This window comes from Calliopsis andreniformis, chromosome 12, assembly GCF_051401765.1.
Source record: "Calliopsis andreniformis isolate RMS-2024a chromosome 12, iyCalAndr_principal, whole genome shotgun sequence".
NCBI lineage: Eukaryota > Metazoa > Arthropoda > Insecta > Hymenoptera > Andrenidae > Calliopsis > Calliopsis andreniformis.
This window is the reverse complement of record NC_135073.1, coordinates 13,773,194-13,801,011: the sequence shown is the minus strand read 5'-3', so window position 1 is coordinate 13,801,011 and position 27,818 is coordinate 13,773,194. Positions and strand designations below refer to the sequence as shown.

The following is a 27,818-nucleotide window of genomic DNA, read 5'->3' as shown; positions in this document are numbered from 1 at the left end:
TTTGATCCTCGAGCGCGCGCTATTCGAAAAACCAATACGACCGGCTGGAGCCGGGGAGATTCGATTTTCGGAGCAGACGGCGGTTTATCAACAACGTCTTTGGGGGGGAGATTCGACCACGTCGAGTTTCTCCGTCCCTGCCTCCCGTTCAGGAACGCACGGCGAACTAAGAAGAAGAGCACTGCAAAAGGTAAACCGACCTGGTTTGGATATAGATGCCTCGATGAGTTTTGTGGTCCCTGGACTACGCGTATTTTGCGTATCGACCTCGCGCGAGTACAGTGCAAAGTGCAGTGTGATTATTGCCGACGCGTACCGGATCGATGTAGGCTCCTCGTATGTATCGTGTATTTACTTCGCGCTTGCCCCGATATCGATGCCCACCCCCCCTGCTCCCATTTCCCATCGGGTCATTTACTTTCCGGGTAATCGATGCACTCCTGACGAGTGTTGAACAGGCTTGAACACGGCTGATTCTAGTACTGTTTAGTCATGCTGAATGAAAGATAGCAGCTCTGGTAGAGTCTGATTATACACTGGATAGAAAGAATACAAAGTATTGTGTGTGATTGTCTATTTAGTGTATGGAATCGGACTCTGGTAGTGTTGCTGCTTTTCGTTGAACATGGCTGGTAGTAGAGTGCTGTGGCTTGGAGTGTGTGTTCACCTGAGAGTATGTAGCATCACTAGATACTCTGGATTAGGATCTAGTGATATGCAGTTGATTAGAATATTTTAACATCTTGGGTTTTTATGACGAGGCTGACTTGTGAAGCGAAGACCCAAGAGGTTAACAGAAAAACTAGTTATCTGTTATTGATTCTGAGAATCTTTTCTATGCCTGTAAATTGAATTGACAATACATTTATGTTGGGTTAGCTAGCGTTGTCTGTTATTTTTCTTATACTGCTGTACAGAGCAGCTATGTATCACGAGAAGCTTTCAGATGAACACGTACCTCGAATGAAAATTTGTCGTCGAAAGGATCGTCGAATACGAGTGTTTGAAAGAGGCTCGAGTATGCTCGAATAATTGCATTTGAACTTGCTCGAGGTCTGTAGCGAGCAAAGCCATGGGTCATCCGAGCCGGACGTATTAGGCAATTTATTTCACGGTATTGCGTCAGTTTGCGCGCGCGCACACAGTATTAATGCAACCGGTGCCCGCAATATCGCCGTGACAACTGTGAAACTCCGCCATTTTGACCTTACTGAAGGATATCTGCTATCTGGCTGTATGGTGGTGTGCGTGACGAGTAAACGCACGTTTCGACACGCGTACTTCGTGGGGACGCGGTGTTTTATTAATTCTGAGCCCGCTGTTTCATCAGAATCCCTGGTTCATTCAATGAGCGTGGGTCAGGGGGGACGGTTTCGAGTAGCTGGGGTGCCAGCACCTGTCGGTACGCCACTGACCTTAAGGGGAAATTCTCGAGTAGCTGCAGCACGATTTTTATGACTTCTCTCGATAATATTGAAACAAGTTTGATATGTGAGAACATATCTTCAAGCTACAGTAAGAGATTTTTTAATCTGAATTCTTTTGGATCTATTGAAGTGTATAAGCTTCTCTGGAGATGTAATCGACAGTTTCTACTCTACATTTTAAGAAGACAACAATTTTTGTTAATAATTTAAGGATATTCTGTATATAGTATTTATTTTTGAGGTAAATACTATCAATATTTCTCTGAAGAGAAATTCATAAAAATAAGTTGCTTCTAGAACTCTGTTACATGAGAATCTCCCCTTAAACTTCAAACGTATTTAGTTGTCACGAGCGACACAGCGATAAAAGACGTGTTCTCGTTACGTTCCTTTTTTTCGAGATAAAGGTTGTCGAATTCAAGCCACGGTCGTGTTTGAATACTGTTTATCTTCTGGGGAAAAAAGGAACCAGAGGGGGGCGAACGTTTCTTGCCACACATCCCTGATCTTTGGAACGACAGGAGCTTTGCGCAAGTGCACAGATATCGTAATGGCGCGATTTCGCGAATATCTCGATAGTCGATGGTCGTGTGAACGATAACAGTGGAGAATCGAGTCAGCTGTGTGAAATTCGAATTTTCGATCATTGAGATTTAGCGCGCTTTTTCGACGTTTTCGATGTAAACGCCATGATTTCGTGTTTGGATTAACAACTTTTATTTTCTTTGAGTTTGAATTATTAGCCTCGTCATTGAATTTCGTATTTGCATATCGTGGAGGATTTACCATTTACGTATTCTTAGTACTCTACAGTCGTGAAAGAGGTTATGTGTTCTGTTTCTTGACACTAAACTATGTTACCTATCATGTTTCACAATTTTTGTAATAGTATTTAAAGTGCCTTTTGGAGGCGTGATTTTTTGATAAAGTGCATTTCAGTATATAAAAAATCATTCAATCATTCAAACATAGACATATCTGACAATGTCGCAACTTTAAGGTTAGATATCTTTTCTTAAAGTTACACTTCATTACAATAACTTGCTTACTCTAATTTCCTGAATTAAGAATTTCTCTTCCTATATTTTCATTTCATCAAAGTATTAAATATCTTACATACATAAAAGAGGTTAAGTATCGTAACCTAAACAAAGAGTTTAAGCACCGTAACTCTTATGATATCTATCTATACATGTATATGTTTACCAATATACATATATAAATAGTATTCGAAGGTAATAAAGCACGCGCTCGCGGATTATCGCCAGCAGTGTGTGCAGCAAGGTGTAAATAAACTCGTAGAGAATGCTCGATAAAAATCTACGTTTGCCATTAATGGCATTAATAGTCGCCCCGAGGATGATTCTCTTACATCACAGCTTACAATTTTTTTCTGCGACTCTGTTTCCTCGGCTTTAGGTATAGAACACGTTGCGGCGCAACGACCGCCTTTACAGCGATATCCCTGACCTTACGGTGGTCCCCTTCTCTATAGAAATTGCGCACAAGGCAGGACGAGTGTCGAAACATTTGTCGTCTTTTGAAATTGTCGTCCGTGAATCACATAGAGTTAATGAACGGAACCGATGGCTATGATAATCGTATTACGCATATGTATGTACAGTTTACATAACAAATTTACGCCTATCACATACATCGCTACTATTCTTGCTTTGGCATGTTCTCTCGAATAAAGATCGAATTTTAACGAGGAGGAAGTTTTTTAGAACATTTTCAAAATTATCGTGAGATCGTAATTTATTTTTACATGTAACGATTGGGTGATCAGATAAACGTGTTACATATTTTATTCTGATGTAATAGTTGGAATAAATGGGGCTTGTTTGTTAAGTATAGGGAAACCTTGATGTAGTTACTATTTTACAATTGCAAAATCGAAGTGTCACGTTTTACTAATCTCATGCTGCTCTTGTTTGTTGCAGAGTTTACTCGCAAGAGTAACTGTCACTCACGAAGATCTCCGTCCAAGGACCCAGCGGTAGGAACGCTGCGTGGGCCCGAGCACAAGTGATATTCTTAACTACCAATTAATTCGTACCTATAATAACGCGTTCGTATATACGTAGAGCCTAAAGAGGCGATCAAATCGACCGATACAAGATCGAGAAATCGTCGCAGCTACCGAGTGTTCCGGTAACCTTGTGACGTGAAGTGTGTTCAAAACCTTTTTTCCATTTTAATAGTTACGGTCGATCGACAATATTAGAAACAATTCTACATGTATATATCTCTACACTGACTATATTTTCAAATTCGTCTGGGACACTCGTATGGGTGCGCGTTGTGTTGCCTGAAGCCACGAAGACGACGAAGGGAAGCTAGAGAAGGGAATAGGGAGGACAGTGTCGCGAGTGTAACACTGTGCGCGCGTGTGTGAAAACGGCACAATATGAGAGTGACAGCCGCCACCAGGCAGCATCCTCTTCATCTACAAGTGACTCGTACCAACAATGGAAAGTTCCTGGTCAGTCCGAATAATAATCAGGACATCAGTCAGCAGCCGAGCAGCGACGAGACGAACCCAGTCTCGCCCGCTGTTGTCTTCCCTAGCTATGAACCGCTGCCCACCGATCATCATGGACCCGCCATACTCGGCGATCGGTACTTGCTTCTTGGCCCAGCCGAGGGGAGCGCTCTGTACCGATGCGTCGACGTCCACACTGGCCAACAACTCGTCGCAAAGGTGAGCAATCCAATATTCACCTGTCAATACTTTATATTCACTTAAGCAAGCTGTCTTGCATTGTCGGGGCTTTAATTCTCGTCGAATCGGTAAGGTTAACCTTTTGGGTTGCGTGTTTACTGAAGTCTGTGATCTTTGTTTTTTCTTGGAATATCTTTTTAACCTATTCAAGAATATTTTTTAAGAATAGGAGAATTGTATTTTGTTGTGTAAATGGATGAATTTAAGGTAGTGGATTCGAATGAATTGAGAAGAATAGATAATTGGGAATTTTCTAGGGAATGTCTGTGTAATTATAAGTGAGGTTAGGGGAGATGAAAATTGTGTCGTTTCTGGTAGTGAATTTTTGTTTAAATTTCAAATGAAATTGTTTAGGTTTGAGTCTTAACTTCTTTTTTTAAGTAGATTCTCATTTATAGTTTTGGCGCGAAATTCAAATGCGTAACTGCGTAATTTGAAAGCGTAAAAACTGCTTTTCAAGCTATCGACTGAGACTTCTCGCGACGAGGAAAAATGGCGAACCAATGGGTTTCGAAATGTCTCCGTGCCTATCCTTGGGTAGTGCAAACGCATCCTGCCTCCAGGATATATGTCGCGTAAGATCACTCGAAGGCAGGTGTGCAACAACGCGGCGTCAAACGTCCGGCAAAACGTGCGCGCGCGTTGAAATCGATGGAAATCACCTTTCTAAACTGTCGCCCGCAGGCCTCTCTCGTCTCTGTAATTGGGTCGATCGCGAAGTTCGAAGTGTTATCGGTCGACGACACCAATCTCTAACCCTCGACGTGACAAAAATCGCCCCGTTTTATTCGGTTCACGCCGGATATTCCAGTCAATTGTTCCTTGTTTACGATAACACGAGAGTTTCAACATGCGCTCGGTTGCGTTCTCAGTATGCAAAATATTCTTCTTATCGTTTTATGTAGAGATTGTGGGACGCCCTTTGAAATCGGATGCTATTGATATATCTATACTTATCTGCGAATTTCTGCGGGTTATGAATCTGTAACAGGGTTTCTCAACCACTTTTAACTTGTGGCTCTCTTTCGAACATTAGCAAGCAATATGCCACTCTCTCTCTACTATTTCTCCATCCATACTTTTTGTTTCTATCTTCATTTTTCTTTCACGTGGTCCCGAAAAATCGGTATTAGAACCCCTAAAGGGTGATATTACCCCTGTTGAGAAACCCTGATTTACAAGAACTCAGCCGAAATGAGAGTTAAAGATCCAGAATCTACACTGTAATAAAAATAATCGAATTTTTAAATTAGAGAAAAAATTTCATATTTATAATTTACTTTCTACTATTTCCACTATGGAATACAGTTTTCCTCGCATACCCTTGAGTGATTACACCTTCAACTGGCAAAAAAATGAGCGGATCTTCGCGTATATCCGGCGTTTCTTCTCGCACGACTGTTATTTCCATTGTTATCATTAACGTTGTTGTAGGACTCATTTCTAGAGACCTGCGTGTGTCATTTTCTGAGAAAATTTACTCAGAATGTTCTTGCATCAACCTTCACCGCATTTCTCGCAATTAAATCCCGTAGTTGTTGCATTTCTAATGAACATCGCTGTTTTAAGAACACGAGCCTTGGATGCGCGGTGACGTTTTCTATCGAACGTGAGTAATTGTTATTGATACGAAAAAAAAAAGAAAATTGTGTATCCATGGGGGTCTCAGAGGTGTTTCATTACCAATAACAAGATCGACTTTTATTTATGCATATAGTAGCTAGTCTCGTACACTATTAAGAATTGAAATATTCTTAATAATTGCATCGAAACAGAGTCATATAAAAATACAATTCATAGACTCTGCAGCTGGCGACACAGTTGTTCAGCAAATAAGAGGATTAGTACAAGTAACACATTATCTGCATATTAAATATCATTTAGATTACATTACTGGTTCGACGATCTTAGCAGAGTTATTGGTTTTCTTCCATCAAGGTCCAAGCGTGTATCTCGAGTAGAATAATTGATATCTGTGAGGCAGCAGTGGATTTCATGAATTTTTTATCGCTCTGTTTTCGTCCCTGAGACACGTGGCCGTCGCTGTTCCTTCCGAAATCAGCGTTTAAACTGCAATCTTTAGACTACAATATGGTCGATTCAAGGTATCGACCGTGTCCTGTTACGGTGTAGCAATCTACCGCAGCGTTTCTGTTTTTGCGGTCAGGAGCAAGTGTGCAACGACAAATGTCCCGTTCTTATAGAATTTCTATACTTATCTTTATTCACACTCCAGTTCTCACGAAACGACGTATATTCCTGGTTGAGGTTCGAATAATGCTCTGTTTCTGCATTAGTTTTCTCTAACACAATTGTTACATTTGAAAAATGGTATCCTGGTGAAGTATGTTCTAGACTTCTTCAAATTATCAGAAATGAAATTTAATTACATTTTTCTTTCCATACATTTTCTATTTTAACAATATTTTAAATATTTCATTTGTGAATGGAGGGCTCTAAGTAAAAATATTCTATTCATAAAAGTATATAATTGAATATTAATTAAAATATCTTATAATTCAAATTGGATTGTGTCTATTTTGGGGAATTTTTAGAAATGTTTCTGTTAGAAACGTGTCGAATGTGACACCGCGCTTTCGCAACAGAAAATACTTCACCGCCTTCGACTGCGATCTCTTGTTCTCTTTTATGTAAATTTGTCTTGGAAAAGATAAAGCTATTCACGGAAAAGGTTTACAGCTGACAGAGTGTCAAACAAGAAAATGATGGATCAACGTCAGCGATTTCGTTGTAGTCACAACTTGCATACTGTTAATCCCTTTGAGTCTCGTATCTCGAACGACTACTCTCCATGTAATCGCGTATATGATGCTCTTTATATGCAGTATCTCGTAGTCGTTACATTAGCATCTTGAAATCGTAGAATGTTAGGCTGAGCTCGTGTCCAAGAAAGGTTTTTTTTTGCTTTGCTACCTACTGGCATGCTTGCACCATGCAGAAACACGAATTGAATACTGCACAGTGGTTCTCAACTTTTGGTAGAATAGATTTCGTTATATTTTTGTCTTTCTGTATGATTTCACGATTCATTAAAACAATACATGTATTAATATTTGCCCAAACGCTGAGATCAACGCTTAATATTTACCAATAATTTGCCAGTTAAATTTTTATATTGAAATATTCATGGAAATATTCTCGATTGAGAACCACTGCTTTTATACAACACGTTGCAACCGTCGTAACCGATCGTGCAGTTGTCGCTTCCGCTATACAAAACCTTCTCCGAGGTTGTTGACGTAACTCTTCACTGTTATAATTCGAAGCAATTTATTTGAGGGTTTCGTGCATTTTGTGCAACCAATCTTCCGGGTAGCATTTGTACACTTGCCGCAAAAAACTGAGAACACGCTCCAAAAAATTGAATCGAGCCAACGCTAATTAGAAAGTCTACACTTTATTCAGATTTTATGGAAATCGCTGGAACATTAAATATATTATACGTAAAATTTATTACAGTTCCTTACTTTGTGCTTATCGAAATATTTGTGCAATTTTTATCTGTCTGATTCCAAATACTGCAATTATTTCATTGATAAGTTTTTGACCTTCCATTTTATCTTTCTTAAGCATGTGCTGAAAGCTACTTTAAGTATTTAATTAAAGTGTTACTATTCGTAATTTATGTTAGAGTAGATGTACGCAGGCGCAGCGAACACGTGACGTAAATATTGATTCATTTATCACGAATCGTTTTGGCGCGAGTTTCAAAATGAAAATGTAGGAAGCTATTACATAGCATATATATAGCAATCGTTTATTATCATCACGCGTGCTTTATCTTCAATTCGAATTGATGTTGCATAGTAATGCTGTTCTTGTATTAAAAATTACATAAGTAGGGTAACATGAAGTTAGAGCATAAACTCTCGCGGTAATTGTTTACTATTATAGTTGACTGATTATTAATCACACAGGGGTTGCATAACATATGTCAGTACTGATCAGAATTAGACACGTAACAACCAGAGGGGCGTAAACAGTGCAAATTAAAAATTCATTTGCTATAATTGCTGCTACTGATACATACGTTACATGATGCAGCTGCGTAGAATATCCAGCAGAACACGACAGTTATACAATGAAACGAGACGTAACGGTTCGCTGGGGGGACCTTTGAGGTTCGAGTCAATCGAGACTTCCGCTATAACAGTCAGTTATAAGCGTTTGAAAATCTAGTGGAAATCACCAGAAACGAACCTGCGTGGAAGTCTTGAGCAGTGGTTGTCCGCTAGGCAGTGTAGCCTTGACGTAAAGGAGAGGAAAGGTCACTCACCATCGAACAGCTGATCTCTCCCCTCCCTTCTTACGTCAGGGCTCCACTGCTGTGCAGACAACCACTGCTCGACGCCTCCACGCAGGCTCCGATGATTTCCCCCAGATTTTTAAACGCTTGTAACTAAGAAACGAAGCCTCAAACGCGAAATCAGTATTCTTAATTTTCTCCTCATTTTGGAGTCTAGAATCACCAGTTAGTCATGCCTGACTGTTCACACTCTACATAGAAGTCTCTTTTGTGTAACACTATCTATGTATACAAGGTACATCCGTTTATCTCGAAACCCTCACCCTCCCAATCTCATTAGAAGCTTTCCACTTAAACTGATCACCCTGTACATACCTGCTTTCTGGGCACATTCATCCTGCAATTACACACAGGGCGTCAGCAGTCGAGCTTATTACACAGAAATCTCTGAACACGACCCATAAACCATAAGCAACTGACGATCCCTCGTTTGCAGCATCGCAACTTTTCCTAGCGCCGCCTCCGATAACGTTATCTCCCTTTCCGGAAATAAGCTCAGGCATCCGCGTCTGAACTGCGTGGAAATCTCGCCCCAGTCTCGCTCTAATATCGCGATTCGGTAGACCCGAAGGCGCCACGTAACCCTTCCTCGCACACTCGGGAAAGTGAACGCATGCATGTGCCTGCATGCACGTGTGTCGACGCGTACGTGTGGGGCACATGTTCTCACCGTCGCAGCTGCCACGCTGCCGCGTTTCCATTAACATTTTACAATCGTCACGTTATACAATGCGCCGCTTACATCATCGGCCCGCGAACAAATACAAGGCTGCACCTTGCCTCACCTCGCGCGTTTACTTCGTCATATCGCCGCTTGCCTGCCCGTTATTCATAATCGCCTCTAAACTCGGGACAGAGGCTTTAATTTAATTGACGATCGTATCGATCACTGCTTGCGCGGTGACGCTTTCGCAACGCTGGGACAGTGAGCTTCTTGACTTTGGGCCTTGCTGGGTTTCGTAGAATGAGGATGATGGGAAAGTTCGCAAGGGTTTGGGAATCTTTTTGCTTCTCGGTCGTGTTTGTTTAATGGAGACGGGGAGACGTTGCTCGTGTGGGTGTCTAGAAAGGAGGCGTGTATTGCGGATACTGAAATGTATGTACGGGGAAATGTAAAAGGAATTCATTGCTCACTGTGTAATTAAAGAAGCAGCTGGTGTAACTTGTCTGCTTCTTGCATTTGGGAAAATAAGAAGTAATTCAATGACAGGGAAGTAATTTATTAGTTGTAGATGCAAAATTGATACTTCTGTTTATGTGAAACTAGGTGTAACTAGGTGTAATTAGGTACACTGTCCTTCTAGGCACTTGTTCAGTTGTGATGAGTAGATTTTGGGTTTATGAAAATTCATGGTCTTAGAAATATGACTAGAGAAATGGAATCTAAAGAAATTTGAAATTTGAGTTCGAATTTGATCTCTATATAAACTGCTCATTTATTAAATCAATTAACTCCACAGTTTCTTTTAAATATAAAAAATTGAGCACCAATGAAATGCTTCGACGCTAAAATTTTTAAAAATTCCGAAAATGGAGTCAGTCACTTTGCTCTATCTGATTAGAGTTCGAACTCGATTGCCAGCTAATTCATCTTCAATTTTTATTCAGTTCCACACAAATTACACTTGAATATCATCTCCATTTCTCGAGTATTCAACCGACTCCAAGTTCACCGAGGTAAAGTGTCGCAACCATATCTGTGAACAATTTTTTACGAAAGAAAGTATCCTCGATTCCAGCTACAAGGCTTCGTCAGAAACTCTGTGGCAACCATTCCGTCAATACACGTCCAAAGGACTGAACCACGATGCCTGTTTACTTTTGAATTCACGTTCAACTCAAAGGGCTCGTGCTTGAACCGCGCGAAGGGAAACGTGTAATTTCTGTTTCTCGCGTTTATGATTAGCCCGAGGTCTTCTTCGCTCCCGCCTGTAACGAAAACCATAAATTACTCGATGTGTCAGTCTAACGGAAGGCGCGTGGCGCAATCGAAAGGCAAATTTGAAAGACCTTGTGAAAATGTCTGTTGCGTTAGTGCTGCTGACGAAAGACCGTAAGGCGATTAAAACTTGAATTTTTCTTGGTTAAAAAGGAACAGAAACAAATTCCTCTTCTCATACCATCCTGAAACAGAGACTATCTAATGTAGAAAAAATAAAAAAAATTATATTTAGGATCTCTGTTATAAAATATTTCAAAATCGAACGATCCTGTTAGGATCACTTCCTGATGGAGATTTTCCTCAGAGGTGATTAGATCACTAGGAAGCTTTCCTACTGTTCTAAATTCCATTTCCTCTTACAAGTATCGATAGCAGAGACTGTGATATCAGTAGATGTTAGAGTGTTTATCTACAATATTAAAAAATTAAAAAAATTATATTTAGGATCTCTCTGTTATAAAATATTTCAAAATCGAACGATCCTGTGAAGATCACTTCCTGATGGAGATTTTCCTCAGAGATGATTAGATCACTAGGAAGCTTTCCTACTGATCTAAATTCCATTTCCTCTTACAAGTATCGATAGCAGAGACTGTTGTATCAGTAGATGTTGGAGTGTTTCAAAAGTAACGATCGATCGGCACGGGGCTCTCGATTTCGTAAAGAACGCACTGTGCCCTTATTAAACTAATGGGACTCCGGGGTTTCGAAACCGTGTCAGGTTTCGACACGCGAGATGAACGGCCGGACGAACAAAGTTTCAAAAGTGGCCAAGATTTCGTATGCTCCCTTATCGAACCGTTTTGTAAACCCAGGTTGCACGCGTCATCCTCGTCGACGTTCCTCTAATCGAATGGAACACTCATTGCGTTACTTCTTCTTTCCTCAAACTCTATTACGTAGTTAACTGAATAAAAGAAGGAAGAAAATAAATAGGTTGCTTCGTCAAATATTAGAGCGCTCTAGAAGTACAGTAGAACTTCGATTTTTAACTCTTTGAATGTGGACAATACGTACAGGGTGATCAGTTTATCTGGAAACCTTCTAATGAATGTTGGCAGCACTTACAGTGCTCACTGGAAGTACAATAAATGCTACTAACATTCGGAGGGTTTCTAGATAAACTGATCACTTTCAGAAGAGTTTGATACAGTCGATATTCACTGATGAACCTTAAATATGACTTTTCTTCATGGTTTGACTATCTACTTAAAGAGGAAATTTCTTTCAAGTTTCTTTTGAAGCAAAAAAAGGGGATATTGGGGTTGGGGAGAAATGTAGGCAGAATGTGTAATAGAATCTCCTCTAAAAAACATACTATAACTACTGAAACATTCAATAAAAACATACAGAAAGTCTGAAAATAATGTAGCATATAATTTCAATAATAAAGAATTCTAAAGAAATCTATTTTGTACCAATAGAAAAATGTCCTCTTTAAAGTAGTAAAATCTTACACATCTCAGATAGTAGATACCTATCTACATCAAATTTTTGTTCCATCTCCACTATGCAGTTGTGGAATTTCTCCAAATCGAGAATTCTTGCCGTATCTCCATTATTGCACAAGTGGCTATTAGTTCTTCTCGCAAATTTTCATAAATTTGATCGATGTCTCTGGGGACAAGTCGTCGACTCTGCGCGGGCGTATCAATCAAATGGAATTATCTGAAGTATCTGTATACTCGTGTTTCCCAACCGCTTCCGCGGGATAGAGTCTCGCGTTCTCGAATAAAACCGATCGATTACTCTCTATCGACCAGCGGCGATAAACGCGTGCTGCATGCACGCACGTCGTCCCGACTTTGTTCGTTCGACTCGATCGATCAGCCGCGGGTTTCGTCGTCAATTAGCGTAATTAAGCCTGTCGAGGGAGAAAAACGTCATTCCTGAGCGCGTGGCCGGATACCGCGGCACGGATGCCTTGAACGTTGACCGTGATCAGCATAGGACGAGGCGAGGATTCGTGACCTTGCGATCATTCCTTCCGTTCTAGAATCAATGGCTAGGCGCAGACAATGGCGATCGTTTCGTGTTACGAAGCTATCGATTACAGGCTTTTCTTTTCATTCGTGACTGGGTATTATGATAATAGAATTTCCGTGGGGAACTTTTATCGCCTCGTTTCTTTGGCTGCAGGGATGAGCGAGCTTTTTAAACGTGCAATTAAGGTTTTTGAGGTATCAGGAAATTGAGGATGCTTTGAGAGAAATACAGGAGAGTAATTAAGTAGCTCTTTCTTTAGTTTAGGGAAATGTTGTAACTAGAATTTTGAGGAAATTATATCTGAAGAGGTTTAAGCTTGAATTGTTATGTAAATGTTAGTACGCAAGCATCAGTTGAAAGTAGTAATGATAAATCGTTTTTTTGTTTATTTATTCGTGGAATAAGTACGCACTATGTATTGCATAATTAATAATATTGACATCAAGTTATAAACACAGTTCTCTGAAGTTGCTGAGGAGTTTGATAACAGCCAGTGATAATTTTAATAACAGAACTCCAAACGTCGTATTCCATCAAGCTGTAGTAAACATTGTGAACAGTCTAAAGAATATATCAGACTATTAGTAGATTGCTATTCTGGAATTAAAATTCTGAAAATAAAATTCTGCAAATTTTATTTGTCATTGTTCCGAAGCCATTGATAAAGTAGGAAACCTCTTCTACGAATCAGGGAGAAGCATCCAATGACTTATCGATTCTCAATCAATTAAACCATTTATCGATAAACGATCATTCAAAAACCTATAATTAACGCATTAACTTTTCTGCGTTTTTATGTCCTCTTGAGTTTATGCAAGTATAGATCACCAACATTCAAAATATTTCATTATTTTGTACTATGAGCATTAAAAGAATTTCTCACTTAAAAATAAGGAATCAAAATAACCCAAGTGCATAAAACAGTATTGAATTTAAAAACCTCAAGCCCCAATATCTCGAAAAAGAAGAAAAATATGTAACTTAAGTCAGTTTACCTTAAAACCTCAAATTCACCTGAAAGATATTAAAATACCTAACTGAAACAAATTATTCTCACAGTCTAAAAAAAATCAGCTTTGGGAATGAATATTTCTTAAGCTTAAAAAAAATGCTATATTTTGTAACAAGTTTCACAGTCATGAATGCATAGAAAAGCTCGAACAATCGACTCGATTTTGCAACATTCGAGGGAGGATAGAATTTATCGATTAAACCCCGACGCGTGTTCGGGAACAATTGCCCAAGCGAGCGGAAGATTGCAAAAGCGTCGGGACAAAATAACGAGCATAATCTAAACGGAAACGGGAAAGTGCGCGCGCGTTTATAAAGCCCCTGGTTCGAGGGATCCGGATACATCTTGCATTGTCTGCTCGTCGCGGACATCCGTATTAACCGGTCAATGCTAACGTACAATTATTTAGCACAATGGCAGATATTGTGCTCGTTGTTGAGAACGTCGCGTCCGTGCGACTCGTTTCTTAGAGGGATCTGTGCAAGAACTAGTTCCACGAGCGGAAACCCTCTCGATATTAACAACCGAGCAGAGGAAATTTGCATACAAGTGGCTGGTTGACGCAGCTCCTAAAACGGTTCATTGATAAATCGTCGTTAGGAAGTAGATGTGCTGTACTCACTGTGTGGAACGTGAAACGATCTGTACGTCACTTTTTATTCGTTCTGTTTTTTCCAAGTTATTTAGGGACGACAAAAAAGTATGATTTGTATTTTGAGGAGTTTAGTTGTCGAGTATTTTTGGAATATTAGGGACTTTATTTCATTCGTTATTTCTTAGCACAGTGATGGATGTATCCATGTAACCTCATGAAGGAAAACTCTACTACACTGCCCAACTATGGAGAACAGCAGTCTCTACTAAAAATATTTGACTGCTGTTTTGCGCTGAAAGAAGACCTAAAATATTCAAAATTATCCAAAGATGCTAAAAATTCAATTCCACATCTTGCTGTAGTTACTGCCTTCCTCCACAGTTGGACAGTATAAAGAACACCAGTTCTAAAGCCACAAATTACCTAAAAGAAGACGACAAAAAATATACAGAAATATTATTCACACTCTGACTGCCAGTCTTTACACCAAACAGTGACAGAATCAATAATTCATCAGACAGCAACACTCACAAATATTCATAACAATCATAGACACTCATGAAAAGGAGTACCCAGAACCCAGCACAAGAATAAATAAAAAAGATCAGTGTCTCTTGAAACGAAACTCATGCATGCGACATCAGTGAGCATAGGAAGGCAGTCGAGGCGTTAACGCGTCCCCATCTTCGTTCTTTCCCAACTTCCCAAGTCACAGCGTGGAGCCACACGGTGACGCAACGATTTTCCTGAATTTCAGGCGTTGACCGTGGGCGACAAAGGTTGCGAGGCCCTGCTGCAGGCCCACCTTCGATTAGAAGGCACTGGGGCGGCGAGCGGCGTCGCGGGCGTGGTGGAAGCACCTGGAGGTCGACGCTATCTCCTGCTCGAGGGTCACCACGGTGACCTGCACGCCTACGTAAGGGCACGCAGGAGGCTGCGGGAACCAGAGGCGAGGCGGCTCTTCCGGCAGGCGGCCAGGGCCGTGGCTACGTGCCACGAGTACGGGGTCGTGCTGAGAGACCTGAAGCTCAGGAAGTTCGTCTTCGCCGACGAAGCGAGGTAAGGAACACATAAATAATACACGTAGAGGATCGAGGAAAAGATAAGGCTGGGGGATCGTTTCTCATGCTGGTTTCCTTTGAGTAGCGAGGGGTTTGAATAAGGCTAAAGAACACCTTTCCCTTTTGAATTTTTAGAAAATTAGGGAACTCTATCTCTTCTGGTTAAATATACTGCTTTACAGAATTATGGTATAGAACAATTTTGAGAGAAAGTCGGTTAAATTTGACTGATGGTAACTCGACGAAAAATCATCGTAGGATCATGATCTTTTTTTTGAATTACAGCTTGAAGAGTTGACTGTGTGATACTGTGACTTAGTCTTAAGTTTAGTGCAACTCTATTACTGTAGCGCCTTAAGTCTGAAGACATGTTTATTGAAAATTGATTGTATTGAAAATTCCAAAGTTTGACGAAATGCACGGGAGTCGTAGAATTTTTTTCTGGGATATCGTTTACAGGAGCATAAAATTTTATCCTTCTCCTTTAATTTAAAAAAAAGATCAGGTTGCTGCGATTTTTTTTCGCTAAGTTACAGCACTTCAAAGTTACCCTTGCATTTTTACAGCACATCGGGTAGAGTCATACATGACAAAAATGCAGGGGTTACTTTGAAGTACTGCAACTTTGCGAGAAAAAATCGTAGCGACTTGATTCTTTTTCTAAATTAAAGGGGAAGGTTCCAATTTTATGCTACTGTAAATGGTACCTCAGAAAAAAATTTTTCCAAATTTGTGCATCCCGTCAAAGTTGACAATTTTCAATACGGTAAATTGCAAAGTTTGACAAAATACAGAGTCTCGTTAAAATTTTTTTCGTGGGTATCTCTTACAGTAGCAGAAAGCTGGGACCTTCCCCTCTAATTTAAAAAAAGAATCAAGTCGCTGCGATTTTTTTTCGCAAAGTTATAGCACTTCAAAGTAACCCTTGCATCTACCATCAGTAGAATGGGTCCTCGAGTCAGACACACTCTTTCACAATTAATAACTCAGAAACGAAGCCTCAAACGCGCTTTCGACATTCTTGATTTTCCTCTTGTTTTAGCGTGTAGAATCAATTTTTAAAATTTTTGACACCTGTTGTCGAACATCATGTGTACAGAAAGAGAGGTACTTTTGAGGTGACAAACTGACTGCTAATTTGACGCGACTGTTAACGATAGGGTACGCCCACGTATCGTTTGTGGCATTCCTCGAGCGAGTGAGAGGAGACGCGGTTACATAGCCATGGAAAACCAGTTCGTATTCGTTTCATTTCCATATTCGCCTGTAATTCTTTCGCACAATCAGGTACGAGACGTATCTCTTGGAAAATAGGTACTTCCACGCCTACATACATTAACTTCCCCTTCACTCAATGGGCCACAGTATCACCCTCCTACGTTCAATGAATTCCGTTCTATTTTCCGCCTTTAGTTCGATTCAATTATTTATCGCCAATTGGTTAACTCGATAGCTATCGTTAGCTTCCAAAGAGGGACTCGTCGACTCTTAAGGACGATTGTTGAGTCCCCTTTCTAAGCATTTCCTCATTAGAGACTCTCTTCCATTAATCTTTCTTAAGCAACAGGACTAAGATATATTTCGAAGACCATAGATTTTTCATCGAGACAATTATTCCAGCAACAAATAATAACGAACATATTTAGTACATGGTATTTCTAATTCAGAATTTCTTAGAAGATACTATGAGAATCTTTAAGAATCGTTTTGAATAGAAGTCATTAACCTTGACTCACTGAAGACAGTGAACTCACAGAAAGTAATTCATAGCTACAGATTAATTAAGAAGAGGTTCATATGAACAAAAAGTCGTCCAAAATTCCCCTAGAATCCCCACTCCACGTAATATACCCTGACTGAAATGAGTCGAGAGAGATCTGAGAAGATCTGATGATCTCGGGAGGCACCACTTATCGTAACACCTTCGCGAAGAGATATCAGACAAATCGAAATGAATTCGAGGAACGACAGGCTCGCGCCACGCCAGACCACGCCAGTGCCACGCCACGTCGAGCTATTTGCTAGGCGTGTTCGTGGCCGAACGTGACTGTTCTCCGCGCGTGATACGACGCACCTACACCCACACGCGCGCGCGCGAGCTCGTGTCGCGACGGTAGCCAGCGGGCAGGCTCTCCTCTCTTGGGCGCAGGCTCGAGGGCAACCGAGCAGGCAACCGAGCATCAAAAAACCAAACGAGCAAGTCGCCGAGCTCGGGATAGGCGTGGTGTACGAGCAGCGTGTGTTACACGCGTGTTGCGTTGCGACAGGGAGGCTGGCCACTGAAAGACCTTTATTCTAGGGTTTTGAATTAACACTTGACTGATGTACCAGGTGATGCCTCGTGTAAAGGTAGAAGACTCCGCGCGATTATAAATAGATAATACTAATTTATTTTAGAATTAACACTTATGAAATATTGTAACAAGTTGGTGATAAAGGGGAATTGTAAAAATGGATATAAAATTGAAGTAGAATCAGTATTCAAGTATAATTAATGTCAAAAAAGAAATAATCCTTGGATTTTGGGATACAAAGACTTCTACCTAAAGTTATTTATATTAAATATTCACCAAATTAATATGACTCTAATTGTCACATAGAAACTTCGAAACTAGATACCCTCAGTAGCTACAGCAGTATTGTAACTCAAAAATCACAATTTCTCAAGAAATAATGCTATACCTTCACTTTAAGCAATATTTATTCTTCCATCCTGAAAACTCGAGAACAATTATTGTTTGAGTTATATCGCCATTGCAGCAAATGGTCGATATGACAGATATTACCAAGGTTTGTTATGAAATCTTGCATACTTAAATTAAATTATGTAATCAATAATACAGTCTCCTAGATCTCATCTCAGTAGTCGAGGGTTACACGCAATGTAACGTGCCAAGAGAATCCAAAAGGGAAGGATTTAAAAAAAAGAAGGTACACAGGGAGGTCGAGAAACACGGTTCCCTCGCGAGCTCTCTCGCGCTCGCTCGCCTCTCTACGTGCTGTCAGCCCGATGTTGGCCAATCGTGGCTTGCGCTCGCATTCCTGCCGCTCGGTGAGCTGCTCCCGCGCGTAGAATAACGAGAAGCGAGAAGGAAAGATCACTGTGAGATATACCGAGCGGGGAGGTGGCCGAGGGGAGGGGGCGCGGGAAATGTTGCAAGCCAGAAAAGCATATTGGTTCATCGGCTGCGGGGATTTTGAAACGCTGGTATAATTAGGAAACGCGTGGTTCGTACCACCTCCCAGAACTCCCGAGTCCAGACGCACGTCTCTCTCCCTGGGATATTGCGTTAGCGTCGAGCGTTTCTCGCTCGCTCCGCGGTTCGATAAGGTCTCGATGATGATGCTTTGAAATTCGTGGAGGAATATGAAACGCTTCTCCTTCCCCTAAGGAGTCATAAGCGACTAGAAATTGGCTAGGAACCATAGGTTGTTAGGGTTGCTGCTGGACCAATTGGCTCCAGAGTCTTTTAAATCGAGTCAGTTGTGTGACGAGGGCTTCGCGAGTGTAATGCACAGTTTTGGATTAGAGTTTGAGAACTTGTTGGGTTAAATACCCTAATTCTCCTTTTCAGGACTTGCAGTTAATAGTTTAGTTACTTAGTAAGCATTCAAAGGTGGAGCATTCTCGCCTGCAGTCTGTGCAAAGGGTAATGAAAATTGTGTCTTCAGGAAGCTGATGTTTGATAATTAAATTCTAGTACAGAGCTGGTGTTTTTTTATTATGTTTGAGATTTTACTCTCAAATCTAGCTTGCACAGACGTACTACCTCTAATTCTTCCTAATGTGTGAGCTTTAATCTACTTACGGGCTTACATTCAGCGAACACTCCACTTCGTTACTTACTACTAGGTTTAACTTCTGAAATGATGCATGTAATTCTGCGTAACCAGTCTTCAAGACATCAAGTTACACAGCTCTGCGAACTGGACTATAAAACGTGGAAGAATATCATGACCCCACGTAGTCAGCTGAGGGTTAAAAGGCGACAATAAAAAAACATCAGTTTCCTAAGTTATTAGTCGTTAATGCTTCGCTGAAGCTTACAGTATCGAGGCGTCCAGGAGATTTTATTCCTACTTAAATGACTACAAGATAACTCTAATGAAAGGTGTATTCTCGTAATCCAGGAAGGTTAGAGTTCGAAAGATTGCAAAAGGGAGCCTTGCCTTACGTAATTCGGAATGTACGTTCAAATAGAAAAAGCATTTAGATAATTCAGTACTCTTTGCCGCTGAGGAATAGAAATCCTAGTGACGTATATCGCCTCCTAAAGTATCCAACTTTACACAAAGCATCGTGGAACTGTGAACGATAAATTGTTCCTCTGTAAAGTTCGGGAACTCGGTCTCTTTGGTCGCCATCCAAGAAGCTGCGCTCGCGGTTATTGTACCGTGCAAAGATTCAGCTCTGACAAGATCTACAAAAGGACTGAGAAATTCAGTGTCTCGAGCCATTTGCTTCTTCTCGAAATGAATAATAAGTGGCTAATATTGTAGAAATAAACGAGGCTCGTTTATTTTATTTTCTGAACACTCTGTGAGATCTTTTCATTCAAAAATGTCTTGCCCACTTCCTCTTGCTGACGCAATCGAACCGTTGGTTGACCGTTAAACTCTTGATATATCGTGTCTCGAAAACGACCAGCGATTTCATTGGTAAATCGCCGAAAAACTGGCCGTCCTTCGAGCCGTCTCGAAATAGCCACCTCGAACACGATTTACAGAAAGGAGCCTGTAAAAAGTTCGCGTATTTATTGAAAATATTTTCTAACGCCTCGGTTTCGCGTCAAAATGCTTGCTACCAATAAGATTACGATGGCTGGCAACGCGCAATCCGATACACGTAACTATCCTGCTGTCTTGCAGCAATCGTGCTTATGCAAATATCCTTGTGTTTGCTCTGGCTTGGATTTGCATCACCCTTTTTGCCCGCGATTATGTGTTCCTTTTTCTGATTTAATCTGCGCAGATTATTCGGTTTGCTTCCATCATATTTGTGGGGTATTTGAGACTTTGGACGTTTCATTGCGAGTACTTAAGAAATACTGAAGTTTTCTAACAAATTCCCCTATATTTATTCATTAAATCAAGACTGAAATTGCCAACCAAACCGCCTCATCAATATTACACAAATTTTCCTCAGAAAAAAGCTGCAAATATTCCTTCTCTACATTTCTTTCCTCTAAAACGACAACACAAGCCAAACAACATAAAGAATGAGACTGAATGATGCAGATGTCACGATGGTGACGCAAAGAAAGTTTCCAGTGAGAGCAGGAATACTTAGCTTTCTAGGTACACTACACCAAGTCTACAATGAGTCACATCGACCCTACCTAATCCAAGGATATTAAAACACGCGTTTGATCCACGTCCCATCGCGGTTACTGTCACGCACGAGACCCAGCTCCGCGATGACGCGTCCAAGTACGTGGCAATATCCTTGTAAGCGAAGATCTTTGTCTCCCCGACAAAGCCCGAGCACGACTCTGCTCTCCTCGACGTATCTAATTCTGGCCTGTAGCATCATACAGCGGAATTCATTGGCATCGAAGTACTTGACACGACGAAAGCCCATCCCGATACGGCCAGGCCAATAACTGAGAAGGATCGGGGACCAAGAGTTCACTTCCATTCGAGTCCTTGGCACCTTCGTTACCGCCGCCTTTCCGTTCATCGGCACGAGTTAGAACGAGCAAGAGCGAGAAGATCGATCGATCGAAATCAACGGTTTCCCGGATGTGCCTTTTTTATGGAGCTGGAGTGTCTCGGTTGAACCATCTGATAACAGACGCATACATCGTCTACGACACGGGGAAATAACTTCGCTCGGCCGGAAATCTTTTCAGTCGGCTCGGTGCCGCTGAACTTTTACATCGAATTCCATTCACGGTTTCAGCTACGCGATATGCCGGGTTCTCGACACGAAATCGACGATGAATAATGGTAATCCGTGCGATCGTGGATGGAATTCATGGGGATTCGTTGTGGGGTCTGCTCTTGAGGAAGTAATGAATGAAATTGTATTATATTTCATTGGAAATAGGATTGTTTGAAACCCTTTCGGTGATTAGTCCGTATGTCGTTTATTTGTTTAATAATTGTAACGCATAAACGAATGAATTGAGTATTTTTTGGAAATTTTGTGAGAAATACTTCACTTTTCAAAAACGTAGGAAAATACACTTTTGAAGTTGTTTCAATATTTTTTAGATTCTAGTTTTTGGAATGTATATAATGGTATATTATACTGTATGGAAAGCATTTTACATCTCAGAAGCATGCCCATATGATAAGCTAACAGTCCAAAGATTCTGCAATTTTACAAATCCATTGATGAGCAAAAAGGTCTTGATACCCTTTATTGTATCTCTTTCAAATCCCCAATCCATTTCCTCCAAAGATCTCAGAGTTTCAAGCATCATTAAACAGTTAAACCATAAGAGATGCGACAAAGCGTATTAATACTTTTCTGCTCCTTAGAATGAACGACAGTGTCCAGGTATCGGGACATGGTCGACTAGTGGGACACTTCCCTTGCGCAGCTTTAGAGTGAAAAGAAAAGGGGACGCTCGAGAAAAGAGGGAAGAAAGTAGAGAAGAAGTCGATGACCAGAGTCACTACCAACGCACGCTGGTTTCCCAACCACGCTCTCGGATACACACGGGCCACTCTCGAGGAAATCGCCGCGCTAGAATTTACCTACCGTCTCTCGGGGTTCTTGAACCCGCTGGCGCGTCGTGTAGGAGTCACTCGGCTGGCGCGAGTGAAAGTTCGCGAAGAAAGCTGCGCGCCGCTGTCCTAGGCGCGTGTCCCGCGGCATCCGAGCGAGGAACGCCGAGGAACCGGGTCCTCCTCGGACGTGATACCTCGAGGACGTTGACACTCGCTCCTATCACGGATTTTCAAGATCGCCCGCGACTACGTGGCTCTCGCTTTTCTCCTCTCCGCGGTGGAATCGATGAAAGTGGAGACTGGTGGACAGGTGGGAAAGGGGGGATGGGTAGAAAGGTAGACTCTAGACTTGTGCTGATACCTGCTGCGTTGTTCTCGATGCCCTCTTGGAATCTAGCGTCGCTGCGATTGCGTAGCTACCTTTCTTTTGTGATGGTAATTTCTGGTGACTTTCTTTGGTCGAGGGTTCGAGGAGACGAGCTGATTGGGTGGGGAGAAATTTTGTATTTATCATTTTGTGACTGTAGTCTTTGATAATTAAGGGAAGTAGGGTTTTTTTTATTTTGTCATGAGTGTAATGGTGAAGGTGGTCTAAGAATAGAAATGGAGGAAAATTGAATTTATCTCTTATTTGCTGTTGCTTTGATTTTCGCTGCAAGATGAGCTGTAAAATCAGCTTTTCTTGATTTTTTATTTGGACTACTTTCATGATAAAATTACTGACACGTTTGTGTTGGAGTTAATGAAGACGTGAGTTACTGGAGTGGTGTTTAAGTTAAAAGTATTGTAATCGTGGCAAAGTGATTCTGAACTTTCGGTAGACGGTGTAAGTGCAAGCATTGAATGGGTTAAGAATAGTAGCCTAGATTTGGTGACAAGTATTTAGAGCATAGTTGGTGAAAGAGACACGACGTGAAGGTGTGACTGTGGTCTCTGCAGCGTTTATGAACACTCTATGGCATATTAAAGACAATTTAACACGGACACACCTACATTAGATTTTGAGTATCTGTAGCTTTAGATTAGCATGAAGGATCCACTTGAATACAAAATGCATAATAAATAATAATAAATTTTATATCTTCTACTTCACCATAACTTAATGGGACAAACACTTGGTACATCACTTGAAATTACAGTCGAGTTAAAATTGCGATGAAAAGATAAAGAACCCAAAATTGGAAATTATCAATCCACGATTGTCAAGTTTTGTTATCGAGGCAAGAGGTAATTGTTTCATTTACGTAGATAACAAATGATTTATACTTCTTTACGCGTCACTATGATGTTGCAAAAGCATGTGACTCTACATAATGCTGAGTCATTATTTGTAATTATTCAGAGACACATGTATCTAAGTAGAATACACTATTCAATGACAGGGTCTTAAATGTTAAAAATGATTTAGAAATAATTAGCTTTTTAAAAAATGACGCAACGCTAGCTTTTAGCATAAACACTCTTGAGATAGGAATTTTTACATAAATCACTCTTTTTCGATACAAACCGAGATGTTTTACGACATCGATTATATTTCCTTCTCACAGGTGCGCATTTCCTGAACGATTGCGCCACTACATATCGAGCAAGTGTCTCGCTATGAGAACAAGTATCGTCCGAGATCTCAAAGTTGCTTAAGAATATTGCACAGACACACTCGTGCTAATTCATACGGAGCGTAGGTATTCTAAGTACTCCACTGCCCACACTGCTTGCTTTAATTGCAAATATTTCTAATTAATTATCCATTAAAGATTCTTCGTTTACACTTCTTCGTTTAATTATCACCTTACTTTCTTCTCTTTGAAGATTCACTCCAAAGTTTCAGATTCTTTCATTTTTAATTCTCAGCTTCACGAGATTGAAATATCCCTTTTCTCATAGAAAAAGGAGCTGAATGAAAGCGCATGCTCATTGCATATCAATCGTCTATCGTAATCGGTGCGAGAAGGAACGTCGTGGAAAGCTTAGAATTACCCAAGAGTCAGGAATATTACGTACATACACGTCGTTCTGCGACTTCCGCGTTGCAGGTTGATCAACTGGCTGGCAGGCAAAGCACTCTCCTTTCTTTCGCCAATCCTTTCGTGTTGCTCCCTGTTCCGCGATAATCCGACGATGCCCCATCGACACGATGACTCAATCATGGTGACCCCCTTGCTAAATTGAAGTACCTGCTGAATTCACCTTTAGACACTGTGCAGAAGACTACTGCAGAACGTTCCTTTTCTATCAGTGATGTGTTATCTTCGCCTGCAATGTGTCCTCAGTTTCTTATTTAGATATTTGTTACGAGACAGATAACTCACAAATTATGTGTATCGCTTCATTGTAAAAGATCTGTGCACTCTTTGTGCGTGGATGCAGTCGTAAAGTGCGATTGCAGCTTTAGACGAAGTTCTAGGATGTTTTGCTTAAGTAGATTTCTTAAATTAAAATTGTATCATTGATTCTGATCCCTGGTTAAATTTCAAACCATCACCCAAAAGCCTTTCGATATCCACTTGATTGTATTATTATCACTATTTAGACTGTGAACTTTTATGCAACTTCATATTTTTATGAACACGGTTAAAGAAATGGAGACAAAATCAAAATATGCTTTGTCTTTCAAATACTGTAATTCGACTTACTATGCACTACTAGTATATAACTTATTATATGTATACTACTAGTATACAAGATGAGTCATGTACCTGTATCACCTGAACTCTCTTGTAAACTCTATTACAATAACAAATGTTTCAAACGAAAGTTACTCTCCTTGGATACGCTCCTCTGAATACCAAACAACTTTCATTCGAAACAATTTTTCATGCAATAAATAATTTACAAGAAAATTCAGGTGATACAGTTACGTGACTCACCCTCTATAACTTACCACGTTATACACTACTAGTATATAGTAAATCGAATAAAAAACTATTTCAACTCTCCCAAAAAAGTAACAAAAAAAAACTTAAGTCACGTCAGCTCTCAAGTACAGAATTTTCCCAATCATTTCTTTGAAAATCCCATAAAAGTCCGCAGTCTAATTATCCCAAATGTCATCCTGGAGCTACTTTCTCATCATTCAACTCCTATTCACAGAACACGGCTTCGTCTGGAGAGCCTGGAGGATGCGGTGATCGTAGAGGACGAGGACGACAAGCTGACCGACCGAAGAGGATGTCCCGCCTACGTGGCACCGGAAGTGCTGCGCTCTGGGCGAGCGTATTCCGGCAAGGCGGCGGACATCTGGTCCCTCGGTGTCCTGCTCTACACGATGCTGGTGGGTCGTTACCCGTTCAACGACGCCGAGCACGCATCCCTCTTCGCGAAGATCTCGCGCGGCCAGTTCGCGGTCCCCGAGGGCCTCAGCCCGCGCGCTCGGTGCTTGATACGCTCGCTGCTGAGAAAGGAACCGTCCGAGAGGCCCTACGCCGAGGACGTGCCCAGGCATCCGTGGCTCTCGAAACCTCTGCGAGTCTGCACGACATCGAGCCGGTCCTCGTGTCAGGATCAAGTCGTACCAGAGCTACCTAACAATCCTCAAGACTGACTCTTCCAGGAGAAGAAATTATATTCCGCGCGCGCTGACGCCAGCTTTCCGTCTTAATCCTCTATTTGGCCGGGAGGACGTCAGGAGCTAAGACGCCTGGAGTTGTAACATGGCTTTCGTCTGGTCGTTTTCGCTTGTTCTGACCCCCAGAGATCTGGAAATTTGATTACTGTGTCATACGTGGCGATGATTGTGGAGGTGGTCTGAGCTGAAATGGGAGGAAATTGAATTCAGCACTTGTTTGGTTGTTGCTTCGGTTTATGTTAGAAAATGAGTGATGAATTTCATTTCCTTGGTCTTTTTACGCAGAACATTTTTGGAATTTGTGGCACGTATGGAGGTTTTGGTGTTGTTTTATGATTTGTGAGGGGTAATCGGAAGAGGGTGACTCCTTGAGAATATGTTATTTGTATTTGAGAGAAACTTAGACAGTGGTGGAGTATTCTAGTTTCTGTCTATCATGAGTTGTGATACAGTATTCCCTCGTTATATGTATATTGCTGTCTTGGAACTGTTTCCTATTTTCATACAAATATTATAAAATGTATTTACCTTTCAATAATTTCTACATTTTTCCACATTATAGAGATCCCTTATTTTTTTTGCACATTCAGATCTATAAATTCATAAAGATCCACGGTGTAGACATCACTAGATAAGTTAACCTCAACAATATATTCCTCCCTGTTAACTCATAGTCCTTGAATCTATAACAAGGAAATACTGTAACTTGCCTTTACTTCATTACAGATATAAATAAAAGTATGTAGAAGAGACAGAATTTATAATACAAACTACTGTATTAACTAAAGCTAAAATGTAGACATATTCAATTTTTTTGGGAAGGCTGAGATCTATTATTTTTAATGTAGTTTCTCCTGATGAATCGCCCTCTTTTCGATTATATCTCACATTATTAGAAACATTCTCTACCAGGCGTTTCTCAGAGCGCGATGTTCCTTCGCATGTGATGTTATATTGTATAACATAAATCGGATAGAAACTCATTTATATGCTTTCGTGCGCAGGCTGTGCGTAAAAGCCATGTTTACCTATTCGAAAGGATACCAAATAAAGGGTTAAATGTTATAGCTGTCGCATCGAGGGATCGTCTGATCCCGATTCTTTTTCTTCGCTTCGTCAATACGACGAAGAAAGATGGCCTAGAATTAGGATAAATTTCGTCGGAACACGTTAGAGAAGGTCTAATGGGAAGCGATCGTTGCTTGAATTCATTGTTAATAAAGACTTATGAGCTAGTTTCTTATTTTTCAGAAGAATTGTAACTTATTTCGAAAAACAAATATTTAGTTTTGTTCCCTGTACACAAATATGTGTATAAAAAAGTTATATCATTGCGTTCTAATTGTATCATTTTTATTGTTGTTGAAAATTGTGTCTTGATTTCTAAGCTCATATGTCTTTAAATTTTCTTTCTTAAATATTATTCAAATGTTAAATTTGTTCTTATTAAAGAAAACCATAAATGTCAGTAAATATAAAATTAATTTGCTGAAAAGTAAATTCAAAAACGTTGCAGTTTTACCCATTAATTCCAAAAATAAGTAATAATTTGATGTTGCTCCTAGTGATATAAAATTATGCTGAATAGAATTCACTATAGAAAAGAGGATCTATTCATGGAGATCTATTGCTGCGTATTGTAATGAAAAGAAGATAGTTCTCAAGGGCAACATCACTTGATTTGTGTGATTTCTACTTTCGAAAATAGAAATATTTTGGGTGCATCAGAAGTTAGTATCAATAAAAAAATCCCTGGTCGAACGATTAAGCCCCTGATCTTCACTGATGGTTTGGTTTGAAGAAAGTACCAAGTGTTCTTGAATTTGATATCTATACAAATTATTTTGTAACTTCTGTGAACGTAAAATTAAGTGGAAGATTAATGAATGCATGTGTTGAATATGAATGTAAGAGACTTTTCTTTTATATTTTCTAATGCAATTCTTTGTGCACTGGAAGCAGTCATTCAGTGCACATTTCCTCGTATCATTTGAGTCAGGGTACAATGGTGAGAGCGTTCACTGACGCTAAAATGTATATAGGTTCAGTCCTCTAAGTCCTAATGAATCAATAAAATAGAAACATTAATGAAACGTTCTGTACATAAACAAATAAAATGGTGTTTACAATATACATTTATTAAACTCTTTGTTTCAGCACTTACAAGAAATGATATTAAAAAAAATGTTCAGATAAAAAAAATTGTTTAAAACTGTTTTTTTTTTTCTAAATTTCACACATAAAACGTATGCTATTATAAAGCAGTATTCCTAGAAAAAATACCTCGAAAAGGCTAGGTATTAATATTCAAAAGACTAATATACGAAATTATTAACTAAAATACTTGCTTAATTCAAATATTAAACTATTCCAATTAATGTTATCATGTTATATAATAAGCGTAAAAATTCGATGACCGATTTTTCTAGAATCTCTACGAGCTTCCGAGATACATATTTATTAAACAAACTAAATGGAAATATTGTAGAATCAAATAGAG

General features: G+C 40.2%; 2 protein-coding genes across 3 annotated transcripts in view; one reads left to right on the top strand and one right to left on the bottom strand.

Annotated features, from left to right (window-relative positions):
• The window catches only part of LOC143185824 (putative RNA methyltransferase CG11342), a 40,682-nt gene extending 40,317 nt beyond the window's left edge, over positions 1–365 (bottom strand). The window contains exon 1 of the mRNA XM_076389096.1: positions 201–365. The gene's annotated coding sequence lies outside the window, so the exon portion shown is untranslated. The remainder of the gene's footprint in view (positions 1–200) is intronic.
• Positions 54–27,467, top strand: Trbl (tribbles pseudokinase 2). Of its 2 annotated transcripts, none has more exons than XM_076389093.1 (4): positions 54–190; positions 3,371–4,131; positions 14,772–15,073; positions 24,844–27,467. In XM_076389093.1, the coding sequence occupies exons 2-4, from the start codon at positions 3,838–3,840 to the stop codon at positions 25,292–25,294; spliced, it is 1,047 nt and encodes a 348-aa protein (XP_076245208.1). In that variant the 5' UTR covers positions 54–190; positions 3,371–3,837; the 3' UTR covers positions 25,295–27,467. The 2 variants fall into 2 exon arrangements, with proteins under 2 accessions (XP_076245208.1, XP_076245209.1); XM_076389094.1 differs by lacking the exon at positions 54–190 and adding an exon at positions 233–336.
• Positions 27,468–27,818: the final 351 nt, after the last annotated feature.

What these genes read in the sequence shown, in the direction of transcription:
- Trbl (XM_076389093.1), top strand. Translation starts at nt 3,838, where the DNA reads ATGAGAGTGACAGCCGCCACCAGGCAGCATCCTCTTCATCTACAAGTG. An exon ending in GCCAACAACTCGTCGCAAAG is followed by an intron (nt 4,132 to 14,771) that starts GTGAGCAATCCA and finishes CCTGAATTTCAG; the next exon opens with GCGTTGACCGTGGGCGACAA. An exon ending in GTCTTCGCCGACGAAGCGAG is followed by an intron (nt 15,074 to 24,843) that starts GTAAGGAACACA and finishes TCCTATTCACAG; the next exon opens with AACACGGCTTCGTCTGGAGA.